This window comes from Paramormyrops kingsleyae, chromosome 25, assembly GCF_048594095.1.
Source record: "Paramormyrops kingsleyae isolate MSU_618 chromosome 25, PKINGS_0.4, whole genome shotgun sequence".
In the NCBI taxonomy this organism is placed as follows: Eukaryota; Metazoa; Chordata; class Actinopteri; order Osteoglossiformes; family Mormyridae; genus Paramormyrops; species Paramormyrops kingsleyae.
In genome coordinates this window covers 4584650-4611918 of record NC_132821.1, presented here as the reverse complement: position 1 = coordinate 4611918, position 27269 = coordinate 4584650, and the positions used below count along the sequence as shown (strand labels likewise).

General features: G+C 41.7%; 2 protein-coding genes across 3 annotated transcripts; one reads left to right on the top strand and one right to left on the bottom strand.

The window, feature by feature from the left end:
• The first annotated feature begins 112 nt into the window (after positions 1 to 112).
• Positions 113 to 8794, top strand: LOC140582983 (uncharacterized protein FAM241A-like). Its single transcript, XM_072707536.1, has 2 exons — positions 113 to 351; positions 6161 to 8794. Exons 1-2 carry the CDS (start codon positions 232 to 234, stop codon positions 6407 to 6409), a joined length of 369 nt encoding a protein of 122 aa, XP_072563637.1. The 5' UTR covers positions 113 to 231; the 3' UTR covers positions 6410 to 8794.
• A 206-nt stretch (positions 8795 to 9000) lies between these two features.
• Positions 9001 to 27113, bottom strand: LOC111841236 (AP-1 complex-associated regulatory protein-like). Of its 2 annotated transcripts, XM_072707535.1 has the most exons (11): positions 27028 to 27112; positions 26734 to 26922; positions 25846 to 25894; positions 25579 to 25605; positions 25446 to 25471; positions 23371 to 23467; positions 22639 to 22737; positions 21544 to 21593; positions 21001 to 21074; positions 13201 to 13323; positions 9001 to 12178 (listed from the first exon to the last, which is right to left on the bottom strand). In XM_072707535.1, the coding sequence occupies exons 2-11, from the start codon at positions 26802 to 26804 to the stop codon at positions 11910 to 11912; spliced, it is 885 nt and encodes a 294-aa protein (XP_072563636.1). In that variant the 5' UTR covers positions 26805 to 26922; positions 27028 to 27112; the 3' UTR covers positions 9001 to 11909. The 2 variants fall into 2 exon arrangements, with proteins under 2 accessions (XP_072563636.1, XP_023662611.1); XM_023806843.2 differs by lacking the exon at positions 22639 to 22737 and having other exon boundaries at positions 26734 to 27113.
• Between the last annotated feature and the right edge of the window lie 156 nt (positions 27114 to 27269).

Here is a 27269-nt window from a genome sequence, read left to right as displayed (position 1 = left end):
CTGCGTTTTTCCTTGCATTACCCACCGACGAGGGAGGCTGTTCAGCTTTTATGCTTTTGCAGTGACAATCTGAATTTCCACTCCGCCCCCTATGACGCACCGGCAGGCATTGCAACAGAAATAACCACGTTGCGCCTGTGCGGGGCAGGAAGTAATGCTGTCTACGCAACTGATAAAAGCGGCACTGTAACCTTGAATGAAAAACATGTGTAACACAACGATCTGATAAGCATGTCAGCTGTCAGCCTAGCTGTGAAAGAGCGGCGAGCGTCGCATCTTAAACGGAGGAGCGGACTGAACTCGCAGTCCTCGCATTACGCGGTGAAAAACTCTCCGGATCAATCTGAGCAGGTATGCTGTCTGAACGCTGATCTGCTAATATAAGCATTGATTTGTTACATTATGATATCATTATAAGTTCATGAATCAGAGAGTTCTCAGTAGGCGCACGCAGTGGTGCTTGGCTGTATTACTTATATCTAATGGAGTGAAGTACCTATATGGAGTCGTACTGCAATGTCTGGGATCGCATATGTGGGCGTCAAGCGCTTTATAAATGAGCTAAAGGGGCATTTTTTAAGACGGTGTATTGAGCTGCGGTGCCACCAGTGATCGAGGTAGCCAACTGCTCTGCCGCCCTCTGATTAATTCTTGCAACACAGCTTTTTCGCGTTTTTCAATATATTGAAAAACGCGAAAAAGCTATATATATATATATATATATATATATATATATATATATATATATATATATATATATATATATTTTTTTTTTTATTTACGAATCGGCCTGTTTCTTGTTTGATACTTATCTTCGATGTAATCAAATAACTTTCGTTGCAAGTGTGACAAAGCAGAATCACAAATAAACCGGTGTTCTTCTATATGTTTATTTGAAAAGAGAAACACAGACTGTGTCCTGCTGGTGCATCTATATACTGTCACCAGTGTTTCAATTAGTAAATTAGTAACTTACTGGTTGCAGCTCAAGAGATCGATATTTATACATTTATCCATTTATACAACAAATTTAATAGGCCTTTCTTCCCGCTGTTCAACGCAAAGGAAAGAAAGAATTCAAAATAAGATCTTGTCTTTATCCAGCCTATTTATCCTAGACATAATTGAGCTCAGTTCAATGTAAATATGAGATTTTGACAATTTTCTTGTACTTCTCAAATTCTGCTCCTGAGAAATACCTTCCTGGCCTGTCGGCCTGATCCCTTTGTAAGATCTTAAAGTATTTTTCCTTTCACTGCACTGATTTTTATTTGTCTCCGATTACCAGCTCTTGAGAAAACAGTAAGTAACGACATTCCAGATAAGAACCCGTTATATTTTTCTTCGTTTCCCTAATCCTCTTCCATTCACATCAATTTACCTTATACATGTTAATTCGCTAATTTAATGTTATGTCATAACATGACAAATACACTACCGTCAGTCTCCGCAGCGCTACAGTGCTAACAATGTTTTTGTTTTTCTGTCTCTCACTTATACCCTTACTCGCGTGCCCCTTTGTGTCTTTTTCACTTCTCCCTGCTTTCACTGCACTGATCACCTGCTTTAAATTTCTACTCAGTCACTCACAACACCCTCGATCTGCACACATCTGCACGGCACGACCATGTTTATATGTACTCAGCGTCACCACAACCACTCCGAACTTATAGTGCACACAGACATATAGGATACACACACACAAGCGCTCACACGCTCGCTCATATCTCACTCATTTACACGTGCAATATTAGCTACACACGTCTATGGGCACACTAAGGCTTGTCTCATGGAATGTTCATGGCGCTGGCTCCAGAGAGAAGAGGTTAAAAATATTTAGTCAGCTTAAAAAACTACAGGCAGACGTTGTTTTGTTACAAGAGACTCATAGCCCTGCCACAGCTACAGATGAACTTAAAACACCTGAGTTTCCTAATGTGTTCTCAGCCTGTTATAACTCTAGGCAAAGGGCAGTAGCACTTTTAATACATAAAAATGTTAATTTCACAGTACTCAACACAATTATAGATCCAGAGGGTAGATTTATAATCATTAAATGATCTATACTTAACAAAAAGTTATGTATTGTTAGTATACACTCACCTAAAGGATTATTAGGAACACCTGTTCAATTTCTCATTAATGCAATTATCTAATCAACCAATCACATGGCAGTTGCTTCAATGCATTTAGGGGTGTGGTCCTGGTCAAGACAATCTCCTGAACTCCAAACTGAATGTCAGAATGGGAAAGAAAGGTGATTTAAGCAAGTTTGAGCGTGGCATGGTTGTTGGTGCCAGACGGGCCGGTCTGAGTATTTCACAATCTGCTCAGTTACTGGGATTTTCACGTACAACCATTTCTAGGGTTTACAAAGAATTGTGTGCAAAGGGAAAAACATCCAGTATGCGGCAGTCCTGTGGGCGAAAATGCCTTGTTGATGCTAGAGGTCAGAGGAGAATGGGCCGACTGATTCAAGCTGATAGAAGAGCAACTTTGACTGAAATAACCACTCGTTACAACCGAGGTATGCAGCACAGCATTTGTGAAGCCACGCACAACCTTGAGGCGGATGGGCTACAACAGCAGAAGACCCCACCGGGTACCACTCATCTCCACTACAAATAGGAAAAAGAGGCTACAATTTGCACGAGCTCACCAAAATTGGACAGTTGAAGACTGGAAAAATGTTGCCTGGTCTGATGAGTCTCGATTTCTGTTGAAACATTCAAATGGTAGAGTCAGAATTTGGCGTAAACAGAATTAGAACATGGATCCATCATGCCTTGTTACCACTGTGCAGGCTGGTGGTGGTGGTGTAATGGTGTGGGGATGTTTTCTTGGCACACTTTAGGCCCCTTAGTGCCAATTTGGCATCGTTTAAATGCCACGGCCTACCTGAGCATTTTTTCTGACCATGTCCATCCCTTTATGACCACCATGTAACCATCCTCTGATGGCTACTTCCAGCAGGATAATGCACCATGTCACAAATCTCGAATCATTTCAAATTGGTTTCTTGAACATGACAATGAGTTCACTGTACTAAAATGGCCCCCACAGTCACCAGATCTCAACCCAATAGAGCATATTTGGGATGTGGTGGAACGGGAGCTTCGTGCCCTGGATGTGCATCCCACAAATCTCCATCAACTGCAAGATGCTATCCTATCAATATGGGCCAACATTTCTAAAGAATGCTTTCAGCACCTTGTTGAATCAATGCCACATAGAATTAAAGCAGTTCTGAAGGCGAAAGGGGGTCAAACACCATATTAGTATGGTGCTCCTGGGTGGGTCCGGGGCGGGCTTGGGGTTCTGGGGGCGCTCTGCCTCCGGGCTGGGGTTTCGGCTGGGCTGGGGTGGCTTGGGTCCTGGTGGGTGTGTCACCGGGGTGTGGGTTGGCGCATGCACTGGGGCCTGGCCCCGGCGCGGGGGCTTTCGGCGTGTCGGAGGGGCTGGGGGCCTCTTTTGCTGGCGGGGAGGTTACCATCTGTCCGCAGGTGGTCCCTGCCTTAGGGGTATCCACTCTGCAGGGGTGGGGGGGAATCCAATAGAGTAGGAGAATGGACCCAACCTGGGTGTCTATTGTCTTATGTAGTCTGGGAGTTGACTGAATGGTGGGGTGGGTGTAGTTTTTTCCTCTGTGGTGGGGTCCGGTTGGCTGCCCCGGCCTCTGTGGTGCCCGGTGGTTCCGCTGCTCTGGGCCCCGGACTGGATGGGCCTCGGCCCTCCCGCCCTGGGTGGATTTCGGGGAATGGGGGTGCTTATGGGGGTCAGCGGGGGAGCTGGCTCCAGAGGGGGGGTACTTGCCCCCCCCCAGTCCTTTCCTCCCCATCCCTAAGTGCTTCCCTCCTCCCGCTCCATCACCCCAACACACATGTAGGGCTTTGAGGTGCAGGTGCGTCGCTGGGATGCAGGGGAGGTATTCCTCCTCTGTCCCCCCGTGACCACCTGTGTCTCAATCATACACCACAACTTAGACACTCTCATTACTTACTCTCTCATGACACATACATTTAGGGCCTTGGGGGTGGGCACAAGGAATGGCGTCCAGAGGGCGGTCTGTTCATTCAGCCTTACCTCTGGTGCCAGTGCCCACTTCTCAATTTGAAGTTGCACATAGACATTGAGGGTTCTGGGGAGGGGCCGAGCTGACACCAGCTGCTGATTGGCAGAGGGTGGTTAGCACCATGCCCTTCCCCTGTTTTAAAGCACTTCAGAACAACACACACCAACACCACATATGAGCGGGCGGAGGGAAGCATGGGGTCTTTTCACACCCCCGTTCTCTGTTCACCATCTGGAGCCAGGGGCTGGGAAGAGCTGGCCGTCCGGTTGGGGTCTGGGCTGGTGGGCTTCTCGGCTGCTGTGGGGTCCGGGGTGGTCTTCTTGTCCCCATGCCAGAGGAAAAAAGGGATCCATCTCCAGGGTCTGGTGGCGGATTGCCCCTCTGGGGGTGGTGGTGCCTGGATCTCGGAGTATAGAGTATATATGGGGAGTGTGAGTGTGTGTACGGCGTTCATTTCTGTGTGTCTTCATGTTGGGCGAATGGGTGAATATTTGTTTATGTGTGCATGAGGGTGGGAACGTATGCTTGTGTATGTATACGCCTGTTTGTCTATACGCATGTGTCAGGTTGGGTCTTAGACTCCACCTGAAATAACATCTCAGGCTCTATTCCCCCCGCCACACTCCCTGCTGGTGGATGAGGCCCTCGGCTGCCGATGCGTTGGTGGTTCTCGATGTCCGGGGCTGGATGCTCTGGTGTGTGCTGGCTCACTCTCAGCGGTTGCCTGTCGGGGCCTGGTCCTTCTGGCTCTGTCGGGTCCCGGCTGGGGGGTGGGGGGGCCCTTGGACCTCTGGGTCCGGGGCCCGGTCTGCCCTGGTGTGGCCGGCCGCCGACGGAGCCTGCGTGCTTGCCGCCACGGCCCCCTGGGGCTCCTGCGATGTGGCTGCCGGATGGCCCCCCTCCGGAGCGCTCCTCTGCCCTTTTCTGGGTGGGGGCTGCAATTGTCCCTGCGGTGGTCCTCCTGGGGTTCCCGTGCCCTGGGGGGCCTCTGGATGTCTGGGGCCCGGGTCTCCTCCGTGTCGGCTTCATGTCCTGGGTGGGCGGGGCTGTGGCTCCCCACACACACTACTAGACATTTACATGGAGAAACCTTAGGAACACCAGCGCGCTGTCACACACAGGTGTGCACACAGGTGCTCACAGACATGTGCTCACGGACACACACTGTCTTGATCGGCTGTTGTTTCTGGGCATGTGTTGTAATGCTGGTTGTGTGTGCTGTTCAACAACATTTAACGTTTGATGGTCGTTGTGATTAGTACACATGTTGTATGTTGTGTTTCTCTTTTCAGCAGACATGGAAGCAGATTATCTGTTTTGTTTTTTTCTTTTCTTTTTTTTTTTTACTTTTCCTCTCTCTCTCTTCCCCCCTTCTTCTCCTTTGTTTTCCCCCCTCCCTCTCCTTCTTTTGAGGAAGTAAATAAAAATATCAAATAAATAATAAAATGAATAAATAAATACTAAATAAATAAAGTAGTCCTCCGCAGAGGGGGGGTGGAGGAGGGAATATTTATAAAAAAAAAAAAAAAACAGTAAGACCTAAAAGAAAACTTGATTGATTAGCTTTTTAATGATCCTGCACAATATCAAAAATGTATCTTAGTAATCAAATTCAAGTCTCAAGGATCAAAGACTGCATTTGAACTCTTTTGCCAAAATACGCTGTAGTGTTTAAATTAGTTTGGCAGGCACTTTAAAGCAAATTGGGGGTAAGAGAGGATCATCTGCCTAAGGACAGCCTTGCGGATAATTCGTAGTTTTAAGAGATAGTGAAAAATTATTCTGCAGTATGTGTACCTATATATTCTACACTAAATTGGTCAGAGAACTCAGATTTTCCATCTTATTACAGTAGAAACATTCTAAAATAATGGCAGGTGATACAGATACATGCAAAAATTCCAAATAGAGTAATGAAAGTAAGGAAGTATCTGTGTTTTTCTGTTTGTGTGTGTGTGTGTATGTGCATGTGTGTGTATGCGTGTCAATACCCTCAGGGATTTGCAGTAAACTCCATGCACAGGCTCCAGTGTACAAAACGAGCCCTAATGAATGCAGCCTGAAACAAAACAAAATGTTCTGACCCAGGCAGATGTGAGATGGAGCCAGGAGATGCGTCAGCTGGCACCGCTGGATGACTGCGAGCGGCTGGGGACGCTGTTCGGACAGGTGAACAAGTGCCTGAGGGGGGTGGGCTTCACCCAGCTGTACTTCGGGGACAAGATCGTGGAGCCCGTGGTGGTGGTCCTCTTCTGGGTGATGCTGTGGTTCCTCGGCATCCAGGCTCTGGGCCTGGTTGGAGCTCTGTGCATCGTCATCATCTACATCCAGAAGTGATGCCTCTTTGGCTGGTGGGCTGTGCTCCTTCCATCAGCCGCGGGTTCTTCACACTACCTGGCCTTCAGCAAACCAGTGGACGCAGAAAAAGTGCCTTGCATGGAGTTTTATAAGACACATTTATGCACGGCGTTTGGTAGCAGTGATTAATTTATTTTTTTTGTAGTCATTCAAAGCTTTTTAAAATGTATTTTTTGAACATATGTATTTTCGTATGATTGAAAATTTACAGAAATGACGAAACTACATTGTAGGAAGTTCTCTGCTGGGTGAATGAAACCTTAGAGACCTCATCACTTCTTGTGAGTATTAGAGACCTGATAGAATGACTCAGTTAACTTTTCAAGAGTCTGCTAAGAATTATGACTCCAACGTTTTTCAGTATGCAACAGATTGTCAACCCAGATACAATTTACATGTCTGCAAGTCTCAATTTAGACTCAGGTTAACACTTTACTGTGGTAATCCTTACCAGGCTTTGTTTACTATATGCGTCACACTTTAATTTCTCTTTAATCTTTAAATGCCATAGAGTTGAGTTGTTGTGGGCTCTTTGTGATTCTTCATGAGAGCTTTGCATGCAACGCTGGCATGAAAGTGAAACCTCTTCAGTGGTTTCATAGCTGAAGGGAAGGCTTAACTGAAAACGGCCGTTTGTACTTCTGCCGCCTCAGTGGATGAATCTTCATATGTACCAGATCTAGATGAGCTAATGGGCCAGCTCCATTTTATCAGTGTGTTTGCTTGTACAGATTTGTTTAACACCACTGTGATTTTATTTCAGAAGTGTCACAGCCCATGGTTATGAATACAAGGGCATTTTGACTTTTGACTTGTACCTTTGGCTGTGAGTTTTATGACATCTACTCATCTCCTCTTTGGAGATGTTCAAACTCACTTTTGCCTTTTTAACATCATGTCTCACTTTTGCAACCTTCTGTGTCTGTAAATGTGCATGGTGCCTCAAAAAGATTGTGGAATTTAATGTCTTACTCAGGACCCTGTATTGGATAAGCGACTAGAAGAATGTTCAGTCCTCTGAGGGGAACATGGTGGCTTAGGTAGTTAACATTGTAGCTTCACATCTGCAGGGTTAAATGTCTCCACCTCCTTGTATGGAGTTTGCATGTTATCCCTGTGTATGCATGACTTTCCTTCCACAATCCAAAAACATGCACAATGAATTGGTGTCTGTAAATGGACATGTGTATGTGCGCCTGGAGGTGGATTTGCATGCAGTCCAGACTCAGGCTTGGTGGATAATTAGCGCCATTTAATTTGAGTCATTATTTATTTTGCTTCAGTGCTCCATTTTGACTTAAAATTCCGCTAGAATTGTTCTTAAGCGGATTCAGAACATGAAAAAAACAAAAATTTGAATCGACTGCAAACTGAAATCTAATTTTAATTAATAAATCATATAATATACCTTTTTGTTGTGGGGCGTAACACTAGAAAACACCAAGGGTATGTAAAGTGCCACCAGATATTGTCTTTCATACTTTTAATTTACTCTAGGCAAATCCTTAGCTGGAATGGACTCAGGCTCACCTAAAGTAAACCGATTTTTTTCATATTTGCTGAGGAAGTACGTGATACATAGCAGTGGCCTCGAAATCATCTCCTATATCTAATTAGTGAATTCTCACTAATTCTCCTGCCCCTTCACCACCTTGACAAACATATGGTGAGTGTACTGGTGCAGAATGGCTGCCATTGCATTATCCAGTTACACGGTGGTGGTGATTGAAGTGGCTCCCCATTGGTTCTGTAAAGCGCTATATAAATGTAATGTTTATTCATTCAATGCGAATGGCTTCAGCTACAGCATAGTTAAACTTGAGGCTGGATCCAGCAGTTTTAAATACCTCACATATAACTGAAGTTTAGCTAATTAAGAATTTTATGAACCATTTTAATATAATTACACAAATGGAGTCATTTCACCTTGGCATAAAACAGGGCTCTTGAAATCTCACCCTCAATTCCAAATCCAGGCCTTGTTTTCAGTTCTCCCTGGCAGTTAGTTTAATAATTACTCAGAGGCTTCACACCTGGCTCACATGTAAAGGAAGGCTGGAAATAGCAGTGCTCAGACTGATTTGAATTGCCCTGGCTTGGATTTTCCTTACAGAAAACTGGAATCATCAATAAGGCTAAAGAACTAACAGACTGAGAAGCCAGGCTTGGTTGACTGTTTGATGCCACGTGACTTCTGGCAGGGGAGAGAACAGTATTATATTTATTTTTCTGGAAAAAATGGGAATAAGATTCAAATGAAAAGTAGTCCTCTAAGTTCATATTTATTCACATTTTAAAACATTGAAGTGTGCATTTAGAATATTCTTGTGGTTGGACTCATTAAAAATATTTAAATACGAGGTATTTTTTTTATATCAAAGTGTGGTATTTTAAATAATTTTCTCATGGTCTTGTCACAGGGGAATATGAGGTCAATATAAAGCAAAACCTAGCTGAAAATTAGTGAGATTAAGTCATTAAGATGCATCTTAAAGGATCATTTTTCATTTTATTTGCAGCAAAATTCAACACGGAGCTTCACAACATTATTAAATAAAAACAAATATCCATCATTTTTAAATTTTATTTGTAGTGAAATTCAACTCAAGAGTTTCACAACATTATTGAATCAAAATAATATTCATCAATTGCACAAGAGCAAACATTTCCAAAGTGTTCAAGTAAATGTATCTTGACCTGCATAGCGTTGTACACAAAAGGCAAAACTCTGGCTCAAATGCAGTTAAATTTCTGACACCCTTATCCCAAGCAAGCAGATGTAAGCCCTTATTACTTAACCTCTAATTTGCAGGAGGTACAACATAACTAAATGTGCGGATCTCTTCTCGACTAAATAAAGTAAAAACAACTTTGCCGAAACAAGCAATGGTGATGGCCTTTCGGGGTTTTCGAAACTTGTCTACAGGTCCACTTCCTTAAAAAACAAGAAAGAGCCCCTGCTGAGCGTTTTGGAATATATTTTCAGTCTAACATGCGAGCAGTGTTCAGCACAATATCAGCATTTCTAGTCAAACATGAAATTCATAATGATCCCATGAAACCCAGCAGCCTGCGGTCATCTCCTTGCTTGACCAGGTGACGGCAGTTTTTAAGGCATTTGAGTTGATCAAATGATATTATAAGCTGTCCTTTGCAAGTCAGAGGTCAAATGTGGGCACCAGATCAGCAGACACCATGCGTGTTCTGCTTTTTGATAGTGAGCCCCCCTGGATAGAAGACACTTAAGCATACAGAAGATACATATTATCTTACCCTGCTTCACAGTACCTCATAATACAGGCTTATACACATTTTCATGAGTAATACTAGAACATGCTATGCACATTTAACAAATATAGCAGGACTAATACCCTTGGCCTTATTGGCTCTCCATGGCCACACCTACTTTTACACACCAATGAACAACCAGGATTTTACCAAAACATTGGCCTTGAGTTAAGGGTGTTTCATGACATTCTGTCATAAGTGTAAGTATACAAAGACTTAAGACATTAGAATTATACATCCATTCAATTCCGAACTACAAATAAAATCCTTATTTCAAATCGTAAATTTAAGCCAGAGTTTGCTTTCCATAAAAACTAACCAAAAACTCATATGAACCAAAAGTTGTGCTAAAGTTCACCTCATGTCTTAAGGACTTTACACCTTTAGCGGTCTCCCCTGTCCATACATATACCAAGTACCACTTTGGAATGACATAAATGCATAATATGACCGACTTAATGGACAACAACTTTGGATTGTAGCCATAGACAAAACACATACAAAATGAACACTGGACTATTTTTTTTTTATCCAGTGTCCTAAAGTAAACATATCAAGGCTCAGTTGCTTATAAAACACACTAGCACATTCAACTGAAAAAGGAACATGTTTATGGAAATTTTGTCAAACTGAGTATTGTTCATTTTAGTGCACACGAGACTATTTACAAGCATCAGCCAGTCCGACAGGACTGTGTCTGACCTTCAACAGTACCAGTTCGGCCAGAGGGTAAGGACTCCTATAATGCATGCTCAATATACGGAGTCCCAGACACCCATCAGGAGTCACAGCAAGATCTGAGGTGAGTCACTCTGGCTCCACACCCAGAGACATGCAGTCCAGCTGAACTGGCAATTCCAAGCTTTCCTTTGCCATCTAGGGTTGTAACTTGCTGTTGCCTTGGATAAGTTATAAGTTTAGGGTGTCAATCACCTTAATTTAATTAGCAGTTAGTGAAAATGGAAAGTGATGTGACCATGTGACATTGCCTTCTTGGCTCTAGCAAGGAATGTAGACAAAAGGCTTTCTAAGCCTCTGTTTTTTTTAAAGATCACTTGTGTTGATGTTGCTACAAAGCAGAGCAAAAAGAATCTGGTTCAGCTTATTGCTGGTGATCAAGACTGATATCAAGCAGCAGCTAAAGCTCTTCACTATAAGCATACTTCAAGCTTTCAATGCAAGCCACTCATACTACGTACAGGTGAGGACATTTCTCATATACCATGGCTCAGAAATCATACAAACAGAAGGTTACTTCCTTGTATTTCACCACTGAAGGTAGCAGGCAACCACAAGAAACCAAAGGCCCATTCAACATGCCCTCCTTCTTCACAAAATAAGAATAAATTAAATAAATAATAAAAATAGATCAAACTTTTGTTACTCTACGTCAAAACTGACCCCTGCAGGACACGGCAAAATAGATATTTGCAGAGGTTTTCAGTGACAGTGATGGCAAATAAGAGGAGAGAATTACAGGAGATTAAAAAATGTGTGCACATCCCTGAATTCAAATGAAAAGTAGAAAATTGCTAGTGTACAAAAGTGTTGATGCTTCTCTTGCCACCCTCTCTGTGTTCATGGAGGAAAGCTGGAGGAGGGATTGTGCAGGGCTGAGAATTTAGGTGTGGCTTCAGCTTTGAATAAAATGAAACTGTGTCCCAATTATGGGTGCACAGTTGACTTGTCCATCGCTTCTTGTATGTTCACAGTAATGGGCCCCTCAGGGTCTCCTTGTGTGGATTTTAAGGTGAATACAGGACCAATACAGCCTCACAACTACAACTGAGCTACAAATTGCACTTGACTCAAAAAGACCTGTATGGGAAACATAGGTCATATGAAAACCATAAAGGCAGATTCTGTTCCCTGTCCACTGGCAAAAAATAGGCTGAATTAAATAAAATACTGAAAGGGTGGCCAGTGAGAATAAGAACAAACAATGAACAAGCATCGTTCCTAATAAGTGATAAAAATGCAAACTCTGAATAATAAAATCCGATTGATGTTGTGGGCTGGGGTTTCATGTTGTAACATCTAGCAGGGCTATCTATTAAATCACCCAAAAACATCTCCAAACTGGGTGCAATCACATCACCAAACAGCTACTGTCAGCAGATGTGTCAATGAACCTGAACTGAAGATTTATGAATCAATGCCAGACTTTTTCCCCATCCTGTCCAAGCCAAGACTATCTGTCCTGACTGTCTGAAACTGAGGTATTGTCAGGATTCCCTGGGGGGGTTTCCAGCAGCATAGTGGAGAAGCCATTGCTTTCCGAGTCGCCCGTGTCTTCAGCATGTGTCCGCACGAAGTCATTCTCCCACTCCAGCGTGTTGGAGTCCTCCGAGGCAGAAGCCGGGCCGCTGGCGGCCTGGCCTCTCCCTGGCAGCAGCGCCGCCCGCAGGATGTCCTCCTCAGTGCGGGAGCGCTCACACACCACCAGCCCTCGCACCATTCCTGTGCCACCGATGCAGGAAATTCGACATTAGCCTCTGCCCCCCATATAATCAGCATTGCATGCAACCCAATGCTCCTTTTCAAACTTTGCAATTTTCAATTAATTGAACTGGACAGAATGTATCAGTAATAACTAAAGGAGGCGTCTAAACCCCTAGAAATTTACGTCTTCATTTCTGGAATACAGTAAAACTTTGGATTGCGAGTAACTTGGTCTGCAAGTGTTTTGCAAGATGAGCAAAAATGTTAAACAAATGTTAACAGATAAACGAGCGAGGTCTTGCAATACGAGTATTACGTATTACTGCCGAGCATCACATGATCACAACTGAGCTGATGGTTCTTCCCTCTCTCATGCTGCGGGATTGTGGGTAATTGTTTCCCATGCTTGGTCCCATGCGTGCCTCACTCGTATATAGTCAAAATTTAGTAGAAAAGCACCACCCGAATAAGGCCGTAGCAGTGTGAGCGATGAATCTGTTTAACGACAATGCAATGTCACATTTCCGCAAAATCAAAAAGGAGACATAAGCAGCTGTCATTGGATATAAGTTCCTTGTTAAAGTTGCACAAAAAGAAAAAGATTCCAGTGAGCCAACAAATAGCAGTGATTCCATTAGTTATAGTGAAAGTCATCCTACAAAATAACCCTTCTCCTCTCCTCCATCCACGATTCTTCAAAGGTAAAGTGCAGGTTAATTTGTTTTATGTATTTTTACTTTATGTTTTGTATTAATCATGTTTATATGAACATTTTTGGGCGGTGGAATGAATCATCTGAGTTTCCATTATTTCTTATGGGAAAATTCGCTTTGATATATGAGTGCTTTGGATTACAAGCACGTTTCCGGAATGAATTAAGCTCGCAAACCAAGGGTCCACTGTATTTAGATAAACGCTCCATGAAACTTTGAAGAGTGAGATTTCATAAATCAGATTTCGTCTCTCAGTCGCAATGTTCCCCTGACCACAATTTCCAAACTAAAATACAAGACCATACAGGCCAAAGTCCAGTCCCTCACCCTCCTCATCCTCCCACTCCAGGTCCAAAGAGGTGCCATCATCATTGGTGGAGCGTGTCCTGGTAGTGAAGTCATAGCTGCTCTCTGTGTTGGGTGTGACAGCGTTCGTCTCAGAGGAAACCCCTGGCGTCGCAGGTGGCAGGGAGAGAGAGGTGTTACCATAGAAACACGAGCTCCAATTACCCCATTACGCTGAATGCTGGTTCTCCAGACCCACATCAAACAGCCAAGCCTTGAAAGTATTCAGCATGGTTTATCGTAACTGCTACACACAAACACCTGCCAAAAGATCCAGTGGAAAAAATAAGAACAATGCCCTCCCTGCAAAGATATGTGACTTCAGTACCTTAGTTACGTTTAAAATGTTTCTTCAGCAGTTGTGGTACAATTTTTCATCCTTTGTTGATGAAAAGGGTACATCTACTAGGCAAAATCAATGTCATATGTGATTCATTGTTTAACATATAGTGATATAAATTTCACAGGTTTTGGATCTTTATAATCAGTGGTGGAACAACTGCACACAAGGCCCCGGGGCAAAACACAGATCGGGCCCCCCCTCCCGCACGCGCACACGCACACACACACACACACACACACACACACACACACAGACACACAAGTATATGTGGCGGAGCTGAAACGAGTGTTGGTGCAAGAACACAAAAAACTTAACGAGAGAATTAGACTGTCCCTCACAAAAACTGTAAAGTTTTAGTGGCTAAATTGCGTTTTCTACGCTTTTTCAGGCAGGAGGAGATTTGTTTGGCTATGCCTAGAAAACAACGTTGTTACCAGTGTGGAGACCGTCAGAGCTTTACCAAGGACAATAATTCCACCTCCAGCTGCCTGCCCATTTTATCCATTTCTGTTGCAAAAATTACAGTGTATTGTGTAAGTGAATAGGTTATAGGTTAATTAGTGTGCACGCACCGTCTTTCTCATTCTCATAATGCGTTCATGCCTCCGGGTATAGCCCATTCAAATGTCATGTAGCCTAACTTTTTATACAATTTAGACAGCACAGAATCATTAACCTACTTTAACACATTTATTTATACAACCAGATATTTCCCACATTTTGACATCAGTGATGCACTGAAGATATATATATATACAGTCTCTAGATATATATACACAGTCTCTTTATTTCTTGATGCCAACCCTCCCCATTAATCCGGGCTTGGGACCAGCACCTAGCTGAGCTGGCTTGCTCCCTGAAGTGGCTGGGTTAGGCTAAACTATATACATATTTACAAAGACTACAATAAAACATCCCGAAATATGTAGTCTGACAAAATGCAGTTTAAAGAAGGTAGCTTACCTGGTGAAATTGCAATCAAGCAAGTTAAAAGGGCTACAGCATATAATCGGGCTATATACAGTCGTCAGACGGACGAGGAAGTTAGACAGCCTTTAGATCCTACCCATCATGCACTGCAGTTTTTTTTTGCAAATTCCTCAAACGGAAAATCATTAAATACAAAAGGAACAGCTTAGTTTGACTTCAAAACATTACTATGTATTATATTTTAAGTTTGTTGAAGGGATTTTACAGGTTTTTTTTCTCCTAAAAATTACACCATAAACCCACCATAAAAATGTATACGAAAAATGACAGATATATAAAATCTTAAGTCACAAAAGTATAAGTAGTATATGTGCTATCTGTCAAGAGCTTGGGAGATATTATATTAGTATAACTTTTTGTGTTTTTAGTATATGGGAGGGTCCTCTTTTGACTGGGAGGAGGGCCTGGGCCCAGGGGTGGTGGCCCCGCCCACACCACCTTTAGCTCCGCCCCTGTTTGTGATCCACAAAAACTGACATATTTATTACTCTGATGGTAGCTTTTTGAAATCAGGTAATCGTTTTTAATTTACTATCTTCTTAATAAGAGATTTCAGTTCCTACTGAGTCTGCTGTTGATTCTGTTAATAGATCACTTGACCATATGATCCAGATGAGTTTTTGGCTTAAGTATGAGATACACAGATTTTTTTCTTGTGATTCATACCTGTCCTCTTTCTATTCACAAAGTGTTTTCTGTTTAGTATTAAGCAAACTGTTTCCACAAATTAGCAAAACAATATCAAGGAGATGTGAGTAATTCAATTTTGGATTATATTTGTTTTCTCTATCACGCTTTGTGCAGTAATACATCATGTGTATCTGCTTATGTTACAGCAGAGACAGACCATGGCATCTGGAAGTTCAGACTTCCAGAGACATGTAATTTGTCACCTGTGATGCAATCTTAGTGGTGCAGAACTTGAAGTATGACCAAGAAGAGTCAACTTAAAGTCTCAGAGAAGACTGAGCTGTTGTGTCAAGTAGCTCCACTGTGCAAGGTTGGGGTGGGCAATGTAGCCTTAAGATTATATCAGCGGAAAAAATAAGAACAATGCCCTCCCTGCAAAGATATCACTTCAGTACCTTAGTTACGTTTAAAATGTTTCTTCAGCAGTTGTGGTACAATTTTTCATCCTTTGATGATGAGATGGGTACATATATTAGCCAAAATCAAGAAGTCATATGCGATTCATTCTTTAACATGGTATAAATTTCACATATTTGATATTTCAAGGAAATTTGTGATAATGATATTTATGACAATATTGAAAAAAATATTCATATCAGTGATTGCAGCTTGCAGGTAGCAGCAATTATTATTCATTATCTATCCATAATTTGACGACTTAATGCTTTAGTGTAACAATAACCTTATAACTCTTCAGGAGCGTGCACAATATTGTCATCTAATAAAACTGACCTCAAATTTTAAAGACAAATGTAAACAAACAGCAGAAAGCCAAACAGACTTTCAGTCAAAATGTAAACACTCACTGCTTATGAAAATAAAATAAAAATGTAGTCAAAACTTAAATAATTGCCTTGCATTTTTTTTTTAAAACTAACATCAAATGAGGTTGAATATTAGTGCTAGAACTGTTGCATTGCTTCTAATTTCTTGTGTAAACAAAGTGTTAAGTGAGAATATCCAGGCTACAGCTGTATAAGTAAACACTTCAAGAGTTCAACTAGCCATACAGCGGACAGACACATCACAGCCAGAGCTTTAGATTCTTTGTCCAGAAAGTGGCTGTTCGGTATATATGGACATTTACTTACACCCACAATTTGGTAAGCAGATTAGTAGTATGTCTAAAATTAAAGAGAGACATATAAAGGTTGGCTACACATAGGTGAATGAGACATTCAGAAATTTCATGTGGTTTGATTAAGAAGATAGTAAATTAAGTGTATGGAGCCCCTAAGGAGACAAAGGAGGAGAAAAAAAATGGCAGAAGAAAAAAAAAAAAAGAAGTCATGTTTTGCAACATAACCCAAAACTTTTCCGTAGTAATGTAACAATAAAATCATGTGAGTAGCGTACTTTTGGTCATCCAAGTGCAACTTCCAAAGCCGCTGTTTGCATGATGTGGTTGATCCCCGCTTCGCTTATTAATCTAATTTAACGGTTAAAAAAAACTTCAGAGTTCAGTGTGGTAATATTTGATTGTTTAATTCACAATTAGTAATTTGTAAAGCAAGCCTTGGTAAAGTTTCAGTAACATTGCTATTTAATGCTAATCTGTTGAGGTTGATTTAAGCCTAAATAATTGTTCATTTTTTGTTGTTTCTTGTTTATAATGAATTAATATAAATCAAATGCACATCCTCTTCTCTCACATGAAATCCATTTATTCTGCATTTTACGTACATCCATCAGTAACCATGAAGCTGCCCAGAGTGCAAAAGCTACTCGTGAATAAAGTTAATTACATCACCCAAGTCGGAGTATAGTTTTTCCGTCGGAATAATCCCCTTTCACATAAAATCCTCTTAATCTGCCTCAGACTCATGTGAACATCATGCCTAGATCCGAGAACAAACTGAAGGTCTACATTCTCTACAATATAAGGACAAAGATCAAAGTAAAATTCGATTAAACGCTCCGTGTTTTCCTATCAATTATATGTTCCTTACTCATATTTACTCATGATTACTCATATTTCCAGTTCAAAGTCACAACAGTTTTGCATTATATCGCAAAAGTTTTAAGTAATAACGCAAAGGTTTTGGGTTATAACGCAAAACATGACTTCTTTTTTTTTTCTTTTCTTCTGCCGTTTTTTGTCTCCTCCTTTGTCCCCTTAGGGGCTCCAGAAAAGTGTTAGTAACTTTGGAGCGACACTATTTTTTTTCCCCAAAATCAGTGGCCTACACAATAAACATTGATGACATAGGTGTCACCACACCTTTAATAGTTTGCATACTGTCAATCGGCGATCAGTCTGGAATGTCACTGTCACTGTCACTGCCCCCCCCACATCCATCACTTTGGAAAGGAAGTGTGAATTTTAAGAAGAGACAATTCTAACCTTTTTACAGTTTATAACATGCGACGGATTAAACGCTGATGAATAAAAAGTGTATTATACTGGAATATTATAAAACAATAAATGAATAATAGAACAATCAATTGTCAGTCCTGATCAATATGCCAAGCTTCAAAACAGTTTCTGTCAGGTTGAAGGCAAAAGGACACACATAACTTGTCACATGCTGTACCCTTTCCAAGGAGTGTGTGTGTAGAATATTGTAGCACCGGTGAGATGCATCCACGTAGCGGAGCCTATTAGCATATCTCAGCATGTGGCCTATTAGCATATCTCAGCATGCATGCAAGCCTGTTAGTATTTGGGTTGTAAATACTTTGGCTGCGTCTTTGATTTATGTAAGTGTGTTTACCTGTGTGTGCCCCGAACTGTGCCAGTTACTTGTACGTTTCCGTGGTCTCTGTAAGTAGTTATGTGTGTACCTTACATTCCAGCATCAGACGTGGTTTTTCTCCATTATATACGATGGGAGTGTGATAATTATTTGTGTGTGGCCCCTTTGTGGGCTACAATAAAACTGCTGCTTCATTCAGAAACTGTCTTTTTTTAGTTAAGTTTTTTTCACTGCCATGTTTCGATTTGCTAAACGCCACAAGGGAATTTTCCGCAAAATACATTCATATTTTACTGCTGAACCGGGGCACATTTCGCAAAAGCTTCCGTTTCAACTTAGATTCCGTTGCATAGCTCTAAATGTGTAAGCCGCTAAGGTACAGTTGTGGCCAGAAGTTTTGAGAATGACACAAGTATTGGTTTTCACAAAGTTTGCTGCTTCAGTTTTTGTCAGATGTTTCTGTGGTATACTGAAGTGTAATTACAAGCATTTCATAAGTATCAAAGGCTTATATTGACAATTACATTAAGTTTATGCAGAGTCAACATTTGCAGTGTTGGGCCTTCTTTTTCAAGACCTCTGCAATTTGCCCTGGCATGCTGTCAATCAACTTCTGGGCCAAATCCTCACTGCTGGCAGCCCGTTCTTGCATAATCAATGCTTGGGGTTTGTCAGAATTTGTGTTTGAGTTTTTGCTTGTCCACCCAAATCTAGTCAAATCACATCACTTTTATTGCCTCCTGACCCCATCAAAGTGTCCTTGAGCAAGACACTGAACCCCAAATTGCTCCCGGTGTGCAGGTTGGTGCCTTGTATGGCAGCCTTCGCCACTGGTGTGTGAATGTGAGTGTGGATGGGTGAATGTGAGGCATGTATTGTAAAGCGCTTTGAGTACTCATAGGAGTAGAAAAGTGCTATATAAATGCAGTCCATTTACGTCACTTGTCACCAGTACAGAGGTACTACACATGTGAGTGAAATGCTTGTGTGCAAAGCCTCTCAATGAGATTAAGGTCTGGGGAGTTTCCTGGCCATGGACCCAAAATATTGATGTCTTGTTCTCGGAACCACTTAGTTATCGCTTTTGCCTTATGGCACGGTGCTCCATCATACTGGAAAAGGCATTGTTTGTCACCAAACTTTTCCTGGATGGTTGGGAGAAGTTGCTCTCGGAGGATGTTTTGGTACCATTACTTATTCATATTCGTGTTCTTAGGCAAAATTGTGAGTGAGCCCACTCCCTTGGCTGAGAAGCAACCCCACACATGGATGGTCTCAGGATGCTTTACTGTTGGCATGAGACAGGACTGATGGTAGCGCTCACCATTTCTTCTCTGGACAATCTTTCTTCCAGATGCCCTAAACAATTGGAAAGCGGATTCATCAGAGAAAATGACTTTACCCCAGTCCTCAGGAGTCCAATCGCTGTACTTTTGCAGATTATCAGTCTGTCCCTGATGTTTTTCTTGGGAGAGAAGTGGCTTCTTTGCTGCCCTTCTTGACACCAGGCCATCCTCCAAAAGTCTTCACCCCACTTGTGTGTGCAGATGCACTCGCACCTGCCTGCTGCCATTCCTGAGCAAGCTCTGCATTGGTGGTGCCCTGATCCCACAGCTGAATCAACTTTAGGAGACTGTCCTGGCGCTTGCTGGACTTTCTTGGGCGCCCTCAAGCCTTCTCTTTTGAACCTCTCTCCATGAAGTTCTTGGTGAGCCAATAAATGGTTGATTTAGGTGCAATTGTAATAGCAGCAATATCCTTGCCTGTGAAGCCCTTGTTGTGCAAAGCAATGATGACGGCATGTGTTTCCTTGCAGGTAACCATGGTTAACAGAGGAAGAACAATGATTTCAAGCACCACCCTCCTTTTAAAGCAGCCAGTCTGCTATTCTAACTCAATCAGCATTACAGAGTGACCTCCAGCATTGTCCTCATCAACACTCTCACCTGTGTTAATGAGAGAATCACTGAAATGATGTCAGCAGGTCCTTTTGTGGCAGGGCTCAAATGCAGTGGAAATAGATTTTTTGGGTTGAAGTTCATTTTCATGGCAAAGAGGGACTTTGTAATTAATTGCAATTCATCTGATCACTCTACTTTACATTCTGGAGTTTATGCAAACTGGCACCATAGAATCTGAGGAAGCAGACTTTGTGAAAAATAACATTTGTGGCATTCTCAGAACTTCTGGCCACAGCTGTAATTAGCAACTATGCTTTAGGTAAATATACCCCCGTTGCATCATTTATGTGAATTATACAAGTGTCTTAGATGTATTTAACTTAAGTTAAATAAAATGATTACTTACTTGTAGTCTTATACTTGGAAAAAAATCTCATAAAGGTAGTTAAAAATGCTAAAAACCTACTTTGCATGTATTTATAAAGACTTATATGAAGGATGTATAAAGTTTTTACAGTAGCAATCAAAATTAGATAAGTCACAGTTGTAATGCACCCTGCGGTGTCTTGGTGACTCCTGCCTGAGTCCGTTATTCCCGGGACAGGCTGCGGTCCACCCTGCGACCCCAGTTGGGATTAAGTGGTTACGGTGATGAATGAATGGATGGATGGATGGATGGTAACAGCTGTAATTTACAAAGTTACTGCTTATCCGAATTTGCAGTTATGAAATGAAGAGATGTATTTTTACCGCATTTCCTCAGTGAAAACTCTCTCACATCATAAAATAAAAGGTTGTAGCTCCTCAATCAATGTAAACCAAACCCAGACATGTGCTGGTTAATGGAAGTTTTCACATGTTTTCTTGACCCAGTAACAACCGTGGGATTATCAGATTGCTATCATATGACCAGCGCTATTTGCAAATGAGTGGCAATCAACAGTACTTTGAGACTCAGATACTCGAGTGAATCACTCTTGTACTTTCGCCAATGAGGGGAGAAACACCCATCACTCCAAAGCACGTAACTTTTTAAGCACTTTTCTGACTTACGTACTTCATAGGAGGATAGACCCCTTAGTCTGTAACAGAGAGGCTGATATTTGAAAATAATTCTGAAACAGTATACCATACTCCACCCCAACCGCACAGAAGTACTCACGGCTGCTCCGAAACTGCTCTAATGGGGCCTTCGTGTTTCTGGGGCACGTCTCCCCATCACCCATACCGGCCGTCCTGAGGAATCAAAAGAACAAGAAGGGAAATAAAATATCTGCCATGGTCAAAAACTGATTATAATTAGAAAATATTACAGTGAATGAAAACATATGTAAGCATGGTAAACATTGTTTGGAAGTGACTCACACAGAGCGTAGCTGAGAATATACCACATTAGGGCTTCTTACTCAACTAAGAGTTTAACTGCCTGTTTATAAATACTTTGTGTGAAGGACATTCAAGAACTATTTCAGAGCTATTTCAGCTGGATAACGAAGACCTTTGGCTTATTTTAGCACACTCTTTGGTTTCAAGTAATTTGTAGCTCCTGTCTGTATTTTTCCAGTTCAGTTCAACAGGTTCCTAATACCTCAAACATTGAATACAAGGCAATATGATATGATAACATCTCTTCCTTTTTGCTCATTGACCTAAATATTTTGATTGGCTATGACAGAACAGTCCAGCCCACCCACGGGCTACTCACATTTTATGATGCTCTCCATGGCTTTCAGTGTCAGCTTTGTCTCTCACCAACTGGTAATAAAGACAATAGAATCTTAGCAGACATTTTTACCATTCATCAAATTTTTTGGCAAGGATCTTCTGCTTCCTTTTGCCATCACGCAATCATAAGTTATGAATGCGGAGATTCCAATTTAGCCCATACCTGCAGATTTTTTTTTTTTTAAATGTTTATTGTTCGTTTGCGATTTGTGTATAATATGAACCTATTAATGATTTAGCATGTTACTGGAGTATTATATTAAGCATGTAGATTATGTAATTAAAACACTGTGTGTCTCTTAGACTTGAGTAGAAAACTCATCTGGATCAGGATGGTTGAGTGACCTAGAACCTGAAAGAGTGAGGATAAGAAAGGAAATAATGAGGAAAACAGAAATCAGAATGGATTAAGGATGATGGATTTGTTTTGCAGCAGGTCGATGTACCCAATGGCATGTAACGAAGGAACTGTCAGTTACTCTGAGAGCTCAATCAGCAAATGGACTAAGTGCCCACACTTCTGAAACACTAACGACAATGCTCACTCCTTTACAGGGCTTATGAGAAAGTCTCTCAGCAGCATGCTGGGAATACTGTGTCATTATACCAAGAAACAAGGAACTGTACCAGCAGAGAGCTCCGCTGGACTATTTAGGGGATGTGTCCCTCCTTAAAAGGAACATCTGAACAAGGGAGGATGTGATTGGTCTGTCTACAGGAAAGAGTGGGGATTCAGGCCTGGGACACAGATTGCAGGATAGCACAGCCAAGCAGGGAAGCGTTTCACTGTGAGCATAGTTTAAAAGTAGCAGATAGTGTCACATGACAGGAGAGTATGTCAGGTGGCTTGCTGAGGGATAGAGCCGAAAAGCAGGGCCACACAGCCTTTCAGGGGAGGGACTGAATAACACAGCCTGCCGGGGCAGGGGCACAGCCTCCCAGGGGCACAGCCTGCCGGGGCAGGGGCACAGCCTGCCGGGGCAGGGGCACAGCCTGCCGGGGCAGGGGCACAGCCTGCCGGGGCAGGGGCACAGCCTGCCGGGGCAGGGGCACAGCCTGCCCAGAGCCCCCTCACCTGAACACAATTGCGCTTTTGGGCCGCCCTGGCAGCCTGGCGCTGGGCTGCATACTCAGTCTCCTCTTCTACCCTTAACTGTTCCTCCTGAGCTGCTAACTGGGCAGAGATGATAACAGGAGATGTGTTAGGCGTCTAAAACCTGCTCTGGTGGGTGCCGGGGGGGGGGGGCGGGGGGGGGACAAAACATGAAAAACTGAGAACTGAAGGACAGCATTTTAAATTAAATCAAAACTTAAAGTTAAATGACAAAAATGAAAGATGGATTTATCTAACAAATGAAATATCCTTTTTTTTTTTAAAAAAAAGCCATTTTGTGAAATGAATGAAAGCACAACAATAAAATCTGTCCACTACATTTAACCAATATGCGATGTAACAGTGGGGGCTATTATTTAGTGCCCAAAGAGCAATGCCTGGGGGCGACACCTTACTCACAGCACCTCAGTGGTACCTTGGTAGTCGGGGATTCAAACCAACAACCTTTCAATCACAAATACACTTCCTAACCATTAGGCCACCACTGCCTCCATCACAACATACGAAACTCTTCATTAAAGTTTCATGATAAGTTCTCTTTTAAATTTACAGTAAACTGTATGTGAATTTCTTGTTGAGCAAAATGTTGAGTGAAAGTCTGAATGCTGTTGAGAGGATCTGAACACACTGTATGTGTGTCTATGAACATACGTGTTCATATGTTTGCAAATGACAGCTGAAGGGCAGACGCACCTCAGCTTGGAGCTTTCCGTCAATCAGCAGCTGCTTGTCAGTGATAGCGGCATAGCGGTTCTCTCTCAGGTAGGTGATCTCATCCTCATTGATAGGCCTGTGGCCCGAGAACATCACAAACAAACCACCTGTGAAGCATCTTCAACAAGCGACCTGGACCCATCAGCACCTGCCTGTACACTTTTGCTACTTATTTGGCGAAAAGCCTTCAAGCCACTTCCAGCGAAGAGCAGAAACTGTGAAATGCCTCAGAAAATGGACTTAACTCAATGAAATGGTGAAGTGGATAATATGTTATTCTAATCTTTGACATGGACCCTCATAAAAGCAAAATATTTAAAAAATAATGAAAACTAAGCTCAACACAGATGAGCTGAAATAGGGATTATGCAGTCTAGACAGTCATAAAAATGCATTACTAACTACAAAACAATTTAGCAATTTTTACTGTTGTTAATTTCCTCTGAACTTTCTAAAGAAACATTAAAATATAATTTAAAGAACTTCTATTGGAAGTGTATAACATTTTTTCCTCCACAACAATGCTTTCTGCCCAATTTTCATGGGTAAACAAAATAACGGAAACACCCTATGCACTTATATATGGCTCATCTTTTGCCTTCAGAGCAGGTTCAGGTGTCAGAGGTGCTGAACTGTGCAAGTGCCATTGATGATTATCATCTAGGAATGCAACAATATCATGGGGGAACATTGTTTGTGCCACCGAGTGCCTCTGGTTTTGCGGAATAGCCTCTTATTCGTTGGCCATTTTATGGCCATGCTGAGCAGTCGATGGACCTAATGAGTCCCACAAGATGTCTGCCTTTTCAAACAGCCACTGTGCTTCATTGTGATCTGAGGTATCCTCTGGCTTTCCCCATCCAGATACGGCAAAATCTTAAAAGGATGAAAGATGACATAATTTATTCTTCCCTTTTGCTCAGGGGCTCAGGTTTACAGTGGGCTTTGTGCTTTTGTGGTATTGCCCGTGGATGCAAGTGGTTTTTAATGGGGGAAGATGGTGGTGCAGGAGGGTTGCAGGTTTGAGCCCTGGTTCCTCCTGACCCCATCAAAGTGTCCTTGAGCAAGACATTGAACCCCAAGTTGCTCCCGGTGTGCAGGTTGGCGCCTTGCATGGCAGCTTCCACCACTGATGTATGAATGTGAGTGTGAATGTGAGGTATGTATTGTAAAGTGCTGTCAGTACTCATAGGAGTAGAAAAGCACTATATAAATGCAGTCCATTTACCCTTTAAATGCAAACCCTGCCAGGCAGGTGAAGTTCACACCTGTGTTGCTGAGACTGTCACAGAGGAGCTGATTCAGTTCTGTGATAATTTTCAGGTCGCACTTTTCTTAAGTTTAATAACTGTCCCAATAAGTGTTAGTGTCTCCCAGCCAGTCAACTATAACAGTCAGCTGTTTCTCTTTTTGCAGATTTTATGACCAACCTGCAATTCTAGAACCATCGGTCTTCTGTGTAACTGTTACTTGCCTCATGCTATTTGAAATACATTTAGGAGGTGCTGATTGTCAGAAGTCATTAACAGGCACATATTGCTAATTGCCATTGAACCTTATATGACTCATTTTCATAGCCGCATCTGTAATTGTGATTAAGCGACTTCAAGTCTTTTTTGTTGGGTTCTATTGCTCTGTCCAGCCTCCCTGAAATATCATAGAGATCATGCTTAAATATGAACACAGCATGACTCTTAATTTTTACTGTTTTGCTTATTGATTTTAAAATTCTTAAGAAGGCTTTTATATTATACCAGAAGCCTATTGCAACCAAGAATAATCACACATTTTAAACTAGACCTGAGCTACCTTCACTAGTATGCATCACTAAAATAATAATAAAAAAAACTTAAAGAAACTTGAAGAAATTTTTCCTACAAAATGTACAATTTTTTAAAAACAGTAATTTTTGTTAAAAAAAAAAAAAAAAAAGAAGCAATGGTTCTATCGATTTCTGCACTCATCATTCGAAATGGGCCCTGCTGACAGAGTGGAGCTCGGATTTAGCTCTTCACACAAAACAACCACCCAGCTCTGTCACCGACAATACACACCTCTGGGTACCTCTAGGACTTTCTGCCTGAACAAGGAGAAAACACAAAATAAAAATATTTCAGAGAAGACCGGAAAACATATTTCTGGCAGATTTTATATTGTTCGAACGCCATAAGAATTACACCCACTCACCTCATCACTCTCCACAAGATTTTCAAACTAGGGAGAGAGAGGGACAAAAAATAGCTACATACAACACATCTGCCAAAAATGATTCACTGAAAGTATAAATGTTAAAAAAACAATGCATTAATATAATATGTAGGAAACCCATTAACAAAGTATTTCAAATACATACATACATATCACAGAACTGTATTCATTAACTACAAAAACAAATACTAAATTAAAACCTCCATTCAGGGATTTTAAGAGAACCTCAGTATTTAAAAGTGATACCTCTATAGTGTAATGTTCCCCAGTGGTGCTACTTCTGAAGTACTTCGACCTGTGTGATCAGGAAAAGGAAAAGCAATTTACAGCCAACTGGTCCATTTACATTTTCCTAGTGGAGGTCAAATAATACTTTTAATTGACTGGAAACATATGTAGTCATCTCTTCTTTCATTCTTGTACTACTATCATTCATAATATATGCATTGACTTTCTTGAAAATGAAGTGTAGTTTAAGTAATAGGAGAATTCAGTGTACTGGTCAGAAGTATTTGACTGGAATATTAAGTCACAGGGTGTCATTGGCCTGGGGTGGGATGGGATTTCAAGGGCGTAATTGAAACCCCAGCATCTGGCCTTTTAAAAGGGACTGTCAATACGACCCAGAAGGAGACGTCATTAGATCATGCCACAATGCCAATCAAGTGGCACAATCTCATTTCTATGCATAAAAATATTTATATAGCAAAGAACGTGGTTCATAATAGGAGCGCAATTCGGTGTCATTATATATTCAGCATCTACATAGCAAATAGAATAGCTTGGAAAAACGGAGTAAACGGATGTTTTATATATATATTTATAGACACACACACACACACACACACACACACACACACACACAACACAACAGCGACGTTTCCCGTGTTAATTGAGTATTGCATAATACGCTGCAACATACTGTAGTGTTATGAATGACAAAAAAGTCAGTTTGTTTCCTTGGATAAAATCCACTATTTAATCAAATAGTTTGGCGAAATGTTGTTCACATGGTACAGTCTTTTTTTATCTGATATATCCAACACCGGTTTAACTGAGTGTAGCACTGTAATAGTATCCTCCGTATACTTATCCCTACCCCCCACACTGGTAAAACCGTACTAGTTTACTTACCCCCCTCCTCGATGGATTCTACTGGCCTCTCTTCTAAAAATGCCACAGCATTCAGTCCAGCAGTTTCCCATGGCATCGTGTTAAAAACTGCCGTAAGACAGCTCACTCGCAGGTTGTCATCAGAAGTCAAGGTGGGAGCTGCGCTGCCACCACCTCAATGAACCACTCAGATCCATAAACCTGTCACTTCTTAGATGCAGCCATGAAAGCGACACGTAACAAATACACCTGTAATTTCACATGTATAAAGACAGGGTCGTGATCAAAGACTCACTCACACTTAGTACTGCCCACCATATTTCTTCCTTGAAGCGGTAACTCATTGTTCCGCTGTTCCGGCTACACCCACGTGACGATTCATAAGCTATGGTGTGCAAAATGGCTCAAAATACTTGCCGTTAAATACTTCGCTATTTTTTCCAACGTGTTTATTAAAATTCAATGGCACTTACTTGACAATCTTCGTGTGCATGCAAAATAACAGTACGCGTTTTGTGTTTATTAAAAATATTGCATTTTGTGTATTTACCAAAGAC

Excerpts from the sequence above, each read along its gene's own strand:
- LOC140582983 (XM_072707536.1), top strand. The coding sequence starts at position 232 with ATGTCAGCTGTCAGCCTAGCTGTGAAAGAGCGGCGAGCGTCGCATCTT. Across the intron at positions 352-6,160 it reads CTCCGGATCAATCTGAGCAG|GCAGATGTGAGATGGAGCCA; the intron begins GTATGCTGTCTG and ends GTTCTGACCCAG.
- LOC111841236 (XM_072707535.1), bottom strand. The coding sequence starts at position 26,804 with ATGGGAAACTGCTGGACTGAATGCTGTGGCATTTTTAGAAGAGAGGCC. Across the intron at positions 21,075-21,543 it reads CATGGAGAGCATCATAAAAT|GACGGCCGGTATGGGTGATG; the intron begins GTGAGTAGCCCG and ends TTGATTCCTCAG. Across the intron at positions 13,324-21,000 it reads AGAGCAGTTTCGGAGCAGCC|GGGTTTCCTCTGAGACGAAC; the intron begins GTGAGTACTTCT and ends CTGCGACGCCAG.